Source organism: Lactuca serriola, chromosome 2 (assembly GCF_051521515.1).
Source record: "Lactuca serriola cultivar US96UC23 chromosome 2, Lser_US96UC23_V15, whole genome shotgun sequence".
Classification (NCBI taxonomy): Eukaryota; Viridiplantae; Streptophyta; class Magnoliopsida; order Asterales; family Asteraceae; genus Lactuca; species Lactuca serriola.
The window spans coordinates 28,921,736-28,933,859 of record NC_136409.1 but is presented as its reverse complement, the minus strand read 5'-3'; the positions used below and the strand labels follow the sequence as shown (position 1 = coordinate 28,933,859).

Sequence of the window (12,124 nt, the reverse complement as noted above, 5' to 3'; positions counted from 1 at the left end):
GGACAAATACACGAAATTGAAATATTATATATATATATATATATATACACACACACACACACACACACACACACACATATATGTGTCTAGAACAATTGCAAATGCCTTAGTATTTAAAAACTATGTGTATAAGTGTAATCATAAAACACATATTATATGAAAACTAGATATATAATTAAGAGCAAATGGATTACGTATGTGAGTATATATGTGGGATATGTTTAAAAACTATTATCTAGATACTTATAAAGGAATATTAAAAGGGAACCATTTCCAAATGAGAAGAGAGTGTGCAGGGAATAAAATGTCAAGTAATATGAAATGTACACAAATAAACAAATTGTAATATTCCAACTTCTTCTCTTATCTACATATTGTTTGAATTACCAAATCCTAGCTAGATATACATGCACATGCAAGGAACAACTTAAAAATCCTAGAGTACAATTCTAACATAAGAAATGATCATGAAGGCACATGCAAGTAACTATGAACAAACTACCATTCTAAATCTCGTTACTTCACTTGCCTCTCATATTCTAAGTCATAGTTTCCTTGGAACCAAACTACACTTCTCAATTAACTTGTGAGACAAGAAAATCTTGATCTAATCATGAAATATCAAGAAGTAATCTTTCAAAGTTATCACAATTTGATTCCTCTCTTCCTCTCACCTTTTACTCACGAGATTTCCTCCCCATATCCTCTATTTTTACCTTCTTATAACCCATACATAAAAATCAATTAGCCATTCAAGATCACTCCCAAATTCAGCCCCTCCCTCACTCATTTCCCAGTAGAAAACGAGAGCAAGAGAGGAGCTCTTTCCCTCTCGGTTTGGACAGCAAAACAGGAACAGAAAAGGCTGCTGTCCCTCTTCCCTTTTCTCCCTTCAAACCATCCCCATCACCACCTTTTTCCTTCAAGTTTGATCAGGTCCATAAGCCAAAATGATGGCTTAATCACAGCCCCTTTTTCCTTGTTTGTTACTTGACTGAAATCACCCAAATACACTCTTTAGTTGCTGAATTTTCGAGAACCTACACACACAAATAGTTGCTGAACTCCAGGTACCAAATAAGCTCCTAAAAACCTTCCTGTTGCTGCCATTTTTCGAGATCATAACAGTCCATTGAAAGTCATTTTTGAGTGACATAGATCCCATGACAACCTCTTCCATGATGCCTAGAAAGATGGTGTTCAACTCATGATATAACAATCCTTTGTGATAGTATTAGAACAAAGTCCTCCCAAAGAATACTTCCGTCACGAGCCTTCGAGAAACCGGGAACATCTCGACATCTTTGAACCCGATAACGACACGCAACTAAAGTGAGTTTTCTACGGCCCCTCTTTTATGTTTTACAAGTTTTGGGGGAGAATACACACTAAACAAGTTATATTTGAAAGATTTAAAGGCTTTACTAACTAAAAATACAAGTTATGTCACTAAACATACCTAAGATCAAATTTCAGCTTTTCACAGTAAAGTTATGGTCTGTTCACGGACTGTTTTGCCCTCCTTAAACTCAATGGATTTCAAAACTGTACAATATGGAAGTAGTTCATGTTAATACCTTTCTAAGGACTACTTGCACGCGTTCATACGATTTTTCTACAATTTATAATGATTTTTACAAAACTGTCTATCATTTCAGAACATTTTCGGACCTGTCTGTAAAAATGAGTATTTTAACTCAGGTTAGGAACCACTTAAGCTTAGGATAAAAATTATGGACAAATTAGACTCATTTTCTAAACTTTGAGAGTTTACGGATCCAGGTTTCGACTTATGATGATTTTTCTATGATTTTTCTAAAAACATGGACAGAATTGCCCTTTTTAATTTATCTTGCTGTTTGGACTTTCAAATATATATACAAAGTGTTGTGGTAAATAAGAAGTACACCAATTATGATATTGTTTAGTTCACACATACTTTAATAGTTACAAAAGTGTAAATTATAACAAGTATTTCTAATATGATCATGTTGAAAACCTCATAAGATATGATGATTTGGACTAGGTCGATTTTGGTCACTCACAGCCGGGGTGCTGTATAAACTTTGTTATTCACTTACAGTCGGAGTACTGTCTAAACATATATATGGTCACTTACAGTCGACGTACTGTTTAAACTCGTATAGGGACACATATGACCGTTGTCATGTTAGAACTTTGGTAGTTTTACATTTTTAAGCATTACAGCCAAAAGTCTTTAAATCCAAACAATCGGGAATTATAACAAAGTCCCGGAAATAAATATACTAAGATAAACTGGGATGAGGTTTTATGTAGTATGAATATTGTTTGTAGATTGTTAAAACGATTGTTAGTGTCTATCTATACAAACACTAAATATTTTGCTTCTCAAAAATATGTTAAAATTTACTTTTATTGTAAGTAAGTAACATGGGTACTCATACTAGACTTCAAGTATCGGTTCTCACACCAAGCAAATCGGTAACATAGTTGACCATGTTTTGCACAACTTATTTTGTTAAGCATTCCACGTTTTATAAGGATTTCTTTTAATGAAACTCACGGAGTCAAAACCTGTGGAACTCACCAACAAATTTTGTTGACGTATTTTAAAAATGTGTATTCTCAGGTAACTAAGGAGCCGGAGGTAGGACATCGGTTCTAAGGAAATTATAGTTCCTTTCTTTTGGGAATAATCTTGAACTGTTTTTATTTACTGTTGTGTGTTTAAACTATGAATATGTAATTTCAATTCCAACACCTTAAGGTTTGTAATATATTGATTTAAATATATTAAGTGTTTGATATATGTGGTTAACTGTGATCCAATTGTATAACGTCGCAACCCCGGCGATTTCCGCCGCGGGTCGGGGTGTGACAAAAACCTCTGAAAGCCAATCGACAGGAAACACGAATCCAAGGAGAACCCGAGCTTTCTAAGAACCAACATGAAGGACTACACTCCCAGTATGATAGAACGTTTGGAACTTCAGAATGGCGATCATGCCAGTGATGATCCCGCCATAGAAGTACTCTATGTTCTAAGTACTGAAAAGCTCTACCTTTCCGAGAGCTTAGGACCATCCGAGATTCTTTACAAAAATTTGGTCCAACCCTCGTCAGACCACGACTACTTTCGGAAATTCCATAAGTTTCACCCCAAATCAATCCACTTCTTAGACTTGAAAAGTGTTTGCCCGACGTCACTCTCTGTATCCCACCCATCTTGATAGAAATCATTGGGAACCCTAACTTCGTAGACGAACCTGTAGGAATCGCTAACTGAACGAAATGGAATCCGCATCCCAGAGTTAGCTTGGGAGCGCAAGGACCAACCGAATAGGAAGTACCCTCATCTCTCTACCCGATTGTTCATGCCTACTTCATTGCCTAAACCCAAATTTCGGGACGAAATTCCCTCTAACGGGGGGATGATGTGACAACCCGAAGTTTATCCCGTCATTTTAACCTCTTCTTCCGTTAATAAAACTCGTTTTATTAAATTGTCTGTTAACCTTTTGGATTAGGTTAATTAAATTGGGACTTTTATTATGACTTCATAAGATTCGGAACAAATTAGAAGCACGTGAAACACCCTCAATAATCCCTTGAAAAGTTTTAGTTACAATCAAGCCAAATTACGACCATTCAATCGGGTACGACCAAAAACCCCGTTCAACGTTAGTATCGGGTAAATTTCCACCGAGCCAAAAACTCAAACCCTATATAAGGGTGAGAGAACCTCATTTACACCCTTTTCACTCTCTCTCTACTCGCTCTCTCTCTACAAGTTGCTTTCGATCCAAAAATGCCCATTTCGAGCTCCATAATCGTAAGTAATCTATCCTACCTTGTTGTTTAACTTGATATACCTGTAAATTCGTGTTTAAATCACCCAAAACCCTCATCACCAAGTGTTTACGGCCCAAGAACACTCTTGGACCGCAAACACTCATAAATGGGGTTTTGAAACCGCAAAACCCTTCCAAACCACTTTTGGAGCTTAGTTATGACTTAGGGGCTTACATGAAAGGACTTAGAACACCAAAATCTTAACATATGAGGAGTAAACATGAGTGTACATACCAAGAACACTCTTGGACCGTAAACCCCTCTTCATGAGCCGTGAGCACCATTTAAGGTGTTAAATTTTCCCTTAAACACCTCCTAAGGCTTGGGTAAATGTCTAGAATCCACCACAAATGAAGTAGGGCCTTTAAACATCAAAGAAACCAGGGACCTAGGAGTTTACGGCCGTAAACCCCCCAAGGATTGGTCCATGGGCTGTAAACTCCCATAATGAAGCCAAATGATGCCCTAACTTCTCCATTTGACTTGGAAAAATGCATAGAACTTTATACTCTTTCATTTAAGACCTTAATTCATGAAGGGAATGAACAAGTGAGAGTTTACGGCCGTAAACTCTAGGTTTACAGCCGTGAACTCCCTTAAATAGTCCATTTGGAGCCTTAAACCCTTCATATGCCCTAGATTTGAACCTAGCCTAATTCTACGAGTGAGATAAGACCTTAAAACATCCAATAACACACCACCCATGAGTTTACGACCGTAAACTCATGGGGATATGGTCTTAGGGCCAAAAATCTCCATAAAGAGTTTACTCTTGAAGAGTAAACTCCCTAACTAGGCCATACACCCCCTTATTTCAACCCAATAGCCTCCTGACACTTGACCAAAGTGTTTTCCGCACACTAGGATGCTTATACGTGTTTAATTAGTATTATAAACACTAACTGTATGTAAACATATGCCTTCATATGTTACTAGGTCATTAAGTGTGATCAAGTCTTCACTTGACACCAAGCACCCAACCGACACCTCCATCCGATCCACTTACAGCAGGTGAGTTCATACCCCTGAATTGACCTTTTAAATGATTTTAACTGCTTTTATAGGGGGGAATACAAGTTGAACTGTACAGTTGTTATATAAATCACATGTGATTAATAACTGTATAGCAAAATAGATTTTTGCATGATAACTGTTTTATCCAGCTTAAGATGTTCCAATCTCGCTTTCAACTCTTGTTAAAGGTTTTTCAAAGGATTCCAAAGATTTTCAAACTTGTTTTACAAACTGACATCAAGTCGTAAATATTTTACGTGTAAAGATTTTCCAAAGTTTTCATCAGAGTTTTCTTCTATGCTTTTATTTTGTTAAAATGCATGCCTGTATTTGTATAGTTATATAAATAATGTTTAAAAGACTTAGGAAGGCTAGTTCGCCCTATTTCCTTTTCCTCGTTGGGATGTGGTCTGGTGGGTATTTGTATCCGTCCGAAGGTCGTTTAAACATTAGTTGTATATCATGTATACATGTATAGACATAAAGGTTTCCATCGACCAGTTCATAGACTAGAAACACTAGTAACTATTATAGGAATAGTTAGGAGACTCTATCTCTATCTCTATCTTTATCTCTATCTCTATCTCTATCTCTATCTCTATCTCTTTAGAATGTGACACACTATTTCCCTCTACGACGCCTCATAGTGCCATCGCCGTGTAACCAGAGTCTCCAGGAAGGAGAGCGAACATCATGTGTATAGATCTATACGGGACTGACACTCCCACACCCAGACTACTAGCTACAGTCCGCGCCGGTAAGGCCCATGGGTGACATAATGCCACTACCTCTACGCGTGACCTGGAGGGTCATCGGATACTCTATCGTCGATTAGCATGGTTACATACGGGTTCACATTCATCTTTTGTTTAGACTTTACTAGCTGTATCGTTCACTCGATACTGTCTGGAGTCTGTATTTTCTTGTTTTAAACTTTGCTAGCTGTATCATTCATTTGATACTGTCTGAAGTTCGTATTCTTTTGTTTTAGACTTTGCTAGCTGTGTCGTTCATTCGATACTGTCTGGAGTCTGTGCTTCCTTTTGTTAGACTGAGCCAGGCGTATCATTCATTTGATATTCTCCTGGAGTCTATGATTTCTTTGGCCTTAGTCAGCAGTATTACTGCTGAGGCATATGTTATTTTTCCCCTGGTATTTTTACTTGTGATTTTATCATTATTCCTTTAAAGTAGATATTGTATTCTGATAATGATAGTATTTTTGAGGAAAATTACTCCTTAAAACATAAGTCTGTCGAGTCTTGGTAGAAGACTGCTTTATTTAGAAAATATAGGATTTTCTGGAAAGGACGCTAATACACCGTAGATTCTAAACTACTATCTTACATAAAGTTATTTTGAATAAAAATGTGTATTTACACAAATGACATTAAATATTTATGAACTCACCAACATTATAATATGCTGATACTCGCTTTCAAAATAACTTGTATTCTCAGGTCAGCGATAGACAGGTACATCCCGGGAGCTTTTGAGAGAATAACCTAGTATCGAGTTGCATCTATATTATTCCTTGTATTACTTTGATGTTGCTATGGAATGTAAACTATGTAAAATTATTACTATTAATGCAATGGTTGTTGTACTTTGATTACTATACTGCATATGTTGTGATACTTGACATGACGTCATCCACCCCAGAACGTTTCCGCCGTTCCGGTTTTGGGGTGTGACAGAGATGAAGATGATGAAGAAGCATCTTCTGACAACAATGTTCAAGTACCTTCAACTTTTACTAATTTGGAAGGAACAAATTTGATTATTGATGACAATTAGATTGTGTCACAATTAACAAGTAATAATGATTTTACATGAGAGTTGGGAAAAAGATTCTTTCAAGGATAAATAGGAACTTGTTAGAGCAATCAAGATGCATTGTGTTAGGATACATAGACAATTTAAGGTCATTGACTCCAGCCCAACTATTTGGACTATAAGATGCAAGTTATATTTACAATTTGGTTGCAAATGGAAACTTCATGCAAGTAAACATAAACGTAGTGAATATTTTGAAATCACAACATATAAGTCCACATACTTTTTTCTTTCTTTCTTTTCTACAAGTAATGATTTGTTCCTGGTTCAAGTTTAAGCTAGTTGTGATGTTTTTTTTTTTTTTTTTTTTTTTTGTAATGAACAATGTTGGAGGGTTTTTTTTATTATTATTTTTATTTAAATTTTGCAGTGTTTTTATTTTTTCATTTTTTTTTGTAACAAACGATTTTGTAATTTTTTTACCTTAAAAACATTATATATGTAATGTTGGAATTTTTGCACCTTAAAATATATATTGTATGCTTAATTTATGATTATTAAAATTTAATAGTCAAAGATTTTTATAAGAAAAACGGATATTTAAAATAAAAAAGCAAAAATAAAAAAATTAAAAAAAAAATCTGTAATTAAAAAAAACAGTAAGAAAGGATAAAAAACTTAAATAGAATCTGGGTAAAAAACTTAAATAGAAACTTTTATTTTAAAAAAAATAAGAAAGTAACAAAAATGTGAAATAAATAGAAAAATGAGATATTTGAAATAAAAAAACATTAAAAAAAACTGAAACGTAAGAAAAATAAAAAATACTAATATCTAAAATATTTTTTAAAATATATTAAAATAGAAAATAGTTTTTTCAATCACTTTGTTTGTTTTAGACAACAAAAAAACATAATAATAATAAAATGAAGAAAAAAACTCAAGCGCATTTAACGGTAAACACAAAAAGACCACTCACATCATTGTTACAAAAATAAATAAATAAAATCTATAGGAAAGGGTTAATAATGAGGTTTTAAGTCTGTCGATACTAGGTTTTAAGTTTATTTATTTATTTTTAATGTTACACAAATATGGTTAGTTATAACCGTTTAAAAAAGGTAATAAAGTTTTAATTTTGTGTACCTAAAGTCCTTTTTTTTTTACATATTATACCAATATGATTATTATAACCATTTAAAAAGGGATAATAATATTTAATTTTGTTCACATTAGGTCCTTATTTTTAATATTTTTATTATTTCATCTAACTCTTTTAAAAATTATGTTAGTATCTAGTTAGATGACTTTATTATTTTATCTTCACATTTTAGTCACACATTCATCACAACTATGATTTCAATTAAAATGTTACATAACAATTTTTTTTTTTGTCATTTTTACAAAAAAAATATTAATAATCAAAGTCTTAATGATTAAAGCTATGTTTGGCGCACCACAGCTAGCTGATAAGCTAGTGTATTTTTCGACTTTTTAAGTTGTCATGTTTGGCAAACAAAAAAGTAGCTTATAAGCTAGCGTTTTAAAAAGCTATTTAGACTAGTTTTTTTTTTAAAGTTTTTTTTTATTTTGAAATATACCCCTTAATTAATTTATAAAACATATTTTTTAAATGTCCATTTATGTCATTATACAAATTTCAGATAGTTTATAAGCCAACGACAGAGACAAGGTCAAAGTAAAAGAGTATCCCGACAAGTAATGAGGTATCTTTGATTAGTAATGGCGTATCGGGGATACCCCATTGGTGGAGCCATTACTTATCAAGGATACCCTATTATTTTCGGGGATACTCTTTTACTTTGACCCTCACTGGCTTATAAGCTATATGAAATTTATATATTGATATACAATGACATTTAAAAAATATGTTTAAAAAAAACAAATACATTAAAATTTCTTTTATTCTAATTAATGTATTATTTCTTAATTAATTATGAGGTATATTTGGAAATTAATTTTTTTTAACAAATTATTCTAAGTATCTTTTTAAAACGATAGCTTACAAGTAATTTTTTGGCTTGCCAAACATGACAACTTAAAAAAGATCGAAAAAATAAATTACCTTATCAAATAGTTATGGCGTGCCAAACATAGCCTTAATCATTAAGACTTTAATTATTATTAGTTTTTTTTCAAAAATGACAAAAAGTTGTTATGTAACCTTTCAAATGAAACCGTGGTTGTGGTGAATGTGCGACTAAAATAAGAAAATGAAATAATGAAGTCATCTAATTAGATACTAATATAAATTGTAAATGAGTTAGTTGAAATGATACAAATATTAAAAATAGAGACCTAATGTGGACAAAATTAAACCTTATTATCCGACTTTAAACGGTTATAACAACCATGTTGGTGTAATATGTAAAAAAAGACTTTAAGAACCTAATGTTGACAAAATTAAAACCTTACTACCTTTTTTAAATGGTTATAACAAACCATATTAGTGTAATATAAAATAAAAAAAAACATTGAGGAACTAACGTGCACAAACTTAAAACTTTATTACTCCATATATATTAAATTGCAAACCACATGGACTAAACTTCATTTATTCTAAGTACAATATAACATGGTTAATTGGTTATGTGGGTACGATTCCATACCCAATATTCATTAGACAAAACTGCAAAAATGGTCTATGTGGTATGCAAATTTTTGGGGTTTTAGTCCAAACCACGACTTTTTTTGGATTGGTGGTCCTTTTCAGCTAGTTTCTTTGCGTTTTTGGTCCCTCAGTAAACTGAAAAGACTATTATGCCCTTCTGATATATATTTTTATGCTTTTTCTATTTAATTTAAATGAAAAATAAAATAATTACCTAATTTGGGGCCCACCCCTCTCTCTCTCTCTCTCGATGGATTACAACCAAAAACACATACAACTTTGTTCTTCATCTTCTTCCCCCTTTCACCATATTCTCTCCTTCCAAAAAACCTAATTTCTCCCATAAAAATGCTCAATTCCTACATGTAGAAAACGCAATCAAGATTCATAAACACATAAGCCACCATCATTCACCACCGACAGTCTCCATCCCCCTTATCTTAACCATCACCGTTCACCACCACCATCCATTTTGACTATGTTTATCATTTTAGGAAGAACATCATCACCATTACTATTCCTCCTCCCCAATCTACAAATCCATGTCTACTTAGCTTTCTTCGACATCGGCTTAGCTCATCTGAAAGAATCCGCTCTATTTAACCTCCCAGATGTTGCAACATCCTCGTTTTGGAGAATCGATCATCGTTTTCAACAAATTGGGAAGGTAAAGAAAAAGAACACAAATACGAAGCACCTCCGAGGAGAGGAAGAGCCTGAAGAAAGCTGTTGTCGACGACTGTGGCATCGAAAGGAAAGGGTCTCGGATCTTTGACCGATTGTGAAGAAGAACAAAGGTAGAAATCGGGGGAGGATCTTTGATCCTCGTCTGATCATGAAAGGAGAAGCACAAATTTAATAAAAAATAGGAGTGGTCCGGTGGTGGTTTAGCAACTCACTAGGAGGCGAGCCGACATCAAAGGGTTGCTCTGGCAACTTCTTTCTTTTTTGGCCCGATCAAGAACAACACATGTAGGAGGAGGAAGGACTTTAGTCCTCTGTAGATCGGAGAAGTATGTTGAACAGCAACACCGAATTTAGGGTCTTTGGATGATTATTCTGATTGATAGGAAAAATAGAGGAAGGAGAAAGATTTTTTTACTCTTTAATGGCAGCAACACAATTCAAGGAGAGAGAGAGAGAGAGGGAGAGAGGGCCCCTAATTTTTTTTTATATAAATATTTATAGAAAAAAAAGAAAAGTGAAAAATAAATATAATAAGGGCAATTTAGTCTTTTCAATTTATCCAAGGACCAAAATCACAAACAAACTACCTCAAAAGGACCACCAATCCAAAAAAGTCATGGTTATGACTAAAACCCCCAAAAAAATTAGGGAACATTTTTGCAATTTTGTCTATTCTTTATCCCCTGTCATCTCCCAAAACCAAAATATCATAAAACCCTAGAAATTCATATCCCCACCTACCTCCCAAAATCAAAAATGTCAGAATACATACCTTTTGAAATCCAAATGGACATCATCAAAAGACTACCTGTGAATCATTACTTCAATTTAGATCCGTATCAAAACAATGGAAGTCTTTGATCGACAGCTCCGAGTTTATTGCTGGTTACAGATTCCGCCAGACTCATCCACAACGTCTGCTTGTATGGTACAAAGATCCAGTAGACTTGAAGAAAAAGTACGTTTCGTTTGTCGATGATGATGCTTTCGCCCAACAAGAGCTTGCTCCAACTGTTCCTGTGCTCTCTGAACATTTATTTAAATTGGAAGTGCTCGGGAGCTCTCAGGGATTGTTGTGTTTATCTGGTTTTTATAAAGATCCAGACCATCCTCGTTATAAAGTTGCAACAAAGTTGATTGTTCTTTTGAATCCTTCGATTAGAAAATCAGTCTTAATACCTGTCCCAAGTTTTTCAGGTTGTTCGGAAATTGTTGTTGGTTTTGGGGTTTGTCCTATCACTAATGATCCTACGATTGTGAAGATTACAAATGTTGGTACGGAAGTTAGCTCTCCCATGGTTGAGGTTTTTAAATTGAGCAGAGGTAGTTGGAGAACTCCTTGTAGCAATCTGCCTAAGAAATCAATTGAGGTTATATTGTCTGAGGTAGCTATACATAGTTATATTTATTGGGTTGCTTTTGATAATGATTTTCAGATGCAAAAACATGTGATTATTTCATTTGATATGACTACCGAAGAATTTAGAGTCATAGACCTACCGGATAGTCTAGCATATGCTACATTTTTCATCTCTAAGCTATGGGATTCTCTTGTTGTGCTGAAAGTTTTTGATGTATGGATTATGGATAATGATGTTCTTCATTCGTTTACAAAGCTATTTACCATTAACACACGATATGAATCAATAACGATTTTGGGATTTACAAATAGTGGTGAACCTATGATTGAAGTACAAGGGGAAGATTACGAAGAACCAGCTTCACTTGTTGTCTATGAACCTAACTCAGAACACATCAAAGATATTGGGATTCATGTAGAAAATGTTTCATCATTTGTTAGTTCGTACATGGAAACACTACTTTTACATGATCAATCAGATTGTAGTGGTTTATTATAGCCAGATCAGATTGCAAGATGTGGCGCTAATAAAAGATTAGTTGTGGAGGAGGCAAGACATGATTAGGGGACATACTTGACCTAATTATGAGCATGATACTTTTGGGTTGCCTTCACCATATCAACTAGTAGTATGAATTATAGAGAAAGAGGTTAATTATGGTTTATTAATATATTATAAGAATAATATATTAATTGAGAAATCATATTATTTAATTATTTTTTATCAGAAATTAATTTGATGATCAAAAGAGACTGATTAAGTTAACGGGGACTGATTATGTAAATCGGTAATATTTATAGTTTGGGCTCATGTACCTTAT

At 33.9% G+C, this 12,124-nt stretch overlaps 1 protein-coding gene across 1 annotated transcript; it reads left to right on the top strand.

Annotated features, from left to right (window-relative positions):
• The first annotated feature begins 9,734 nt into the window (after positions 1-9,734).
• LOC145089115 (F-box/kelch-repeat protein At3g06240-like) lies at positions 9,735-11,802 on the top strand. The gene is made up of 3 exons (XM_079027603.1): positions 9,735-9,923; positions 10,798-11,328; positions 11,380-11,802. The coding sequence occupies exons 1-3, from the start codon at positions 9,735-9,737 to the stop codon at positions 11,800-11,802; spliced, it is 1,143 nt and encodes a 380-aa protein (XP_078883729.1).
• The last annotated feature ends 322 nt before the right edge of the window (positions 11,803-12,124 follow it).

Bases quoted from the DNA above. Each gene is read 5' to 3' on its own strand.
- LOC145089115 (XM_079027603.1), top strand. From the start codon at position 9,735: ATGTTTATCATTTTAGGAAGAACATCATCACCATTACTATTCCTCCTC. The intron at 9,924-10,797 runs GTAAAGAAAAAG...AAACAATGGAAG, and splicing joins GTTTTCAACAAATTGGGAAG to TCTTTGATCGACAGCTCCGA. The intron at 11,329-11,379 runs GTAGCTATACAT...AATGATTTTCAG, and splicing joins TTGAGGTTATATTGTCTGAG to ATGCAAAAACATGTGATTAT.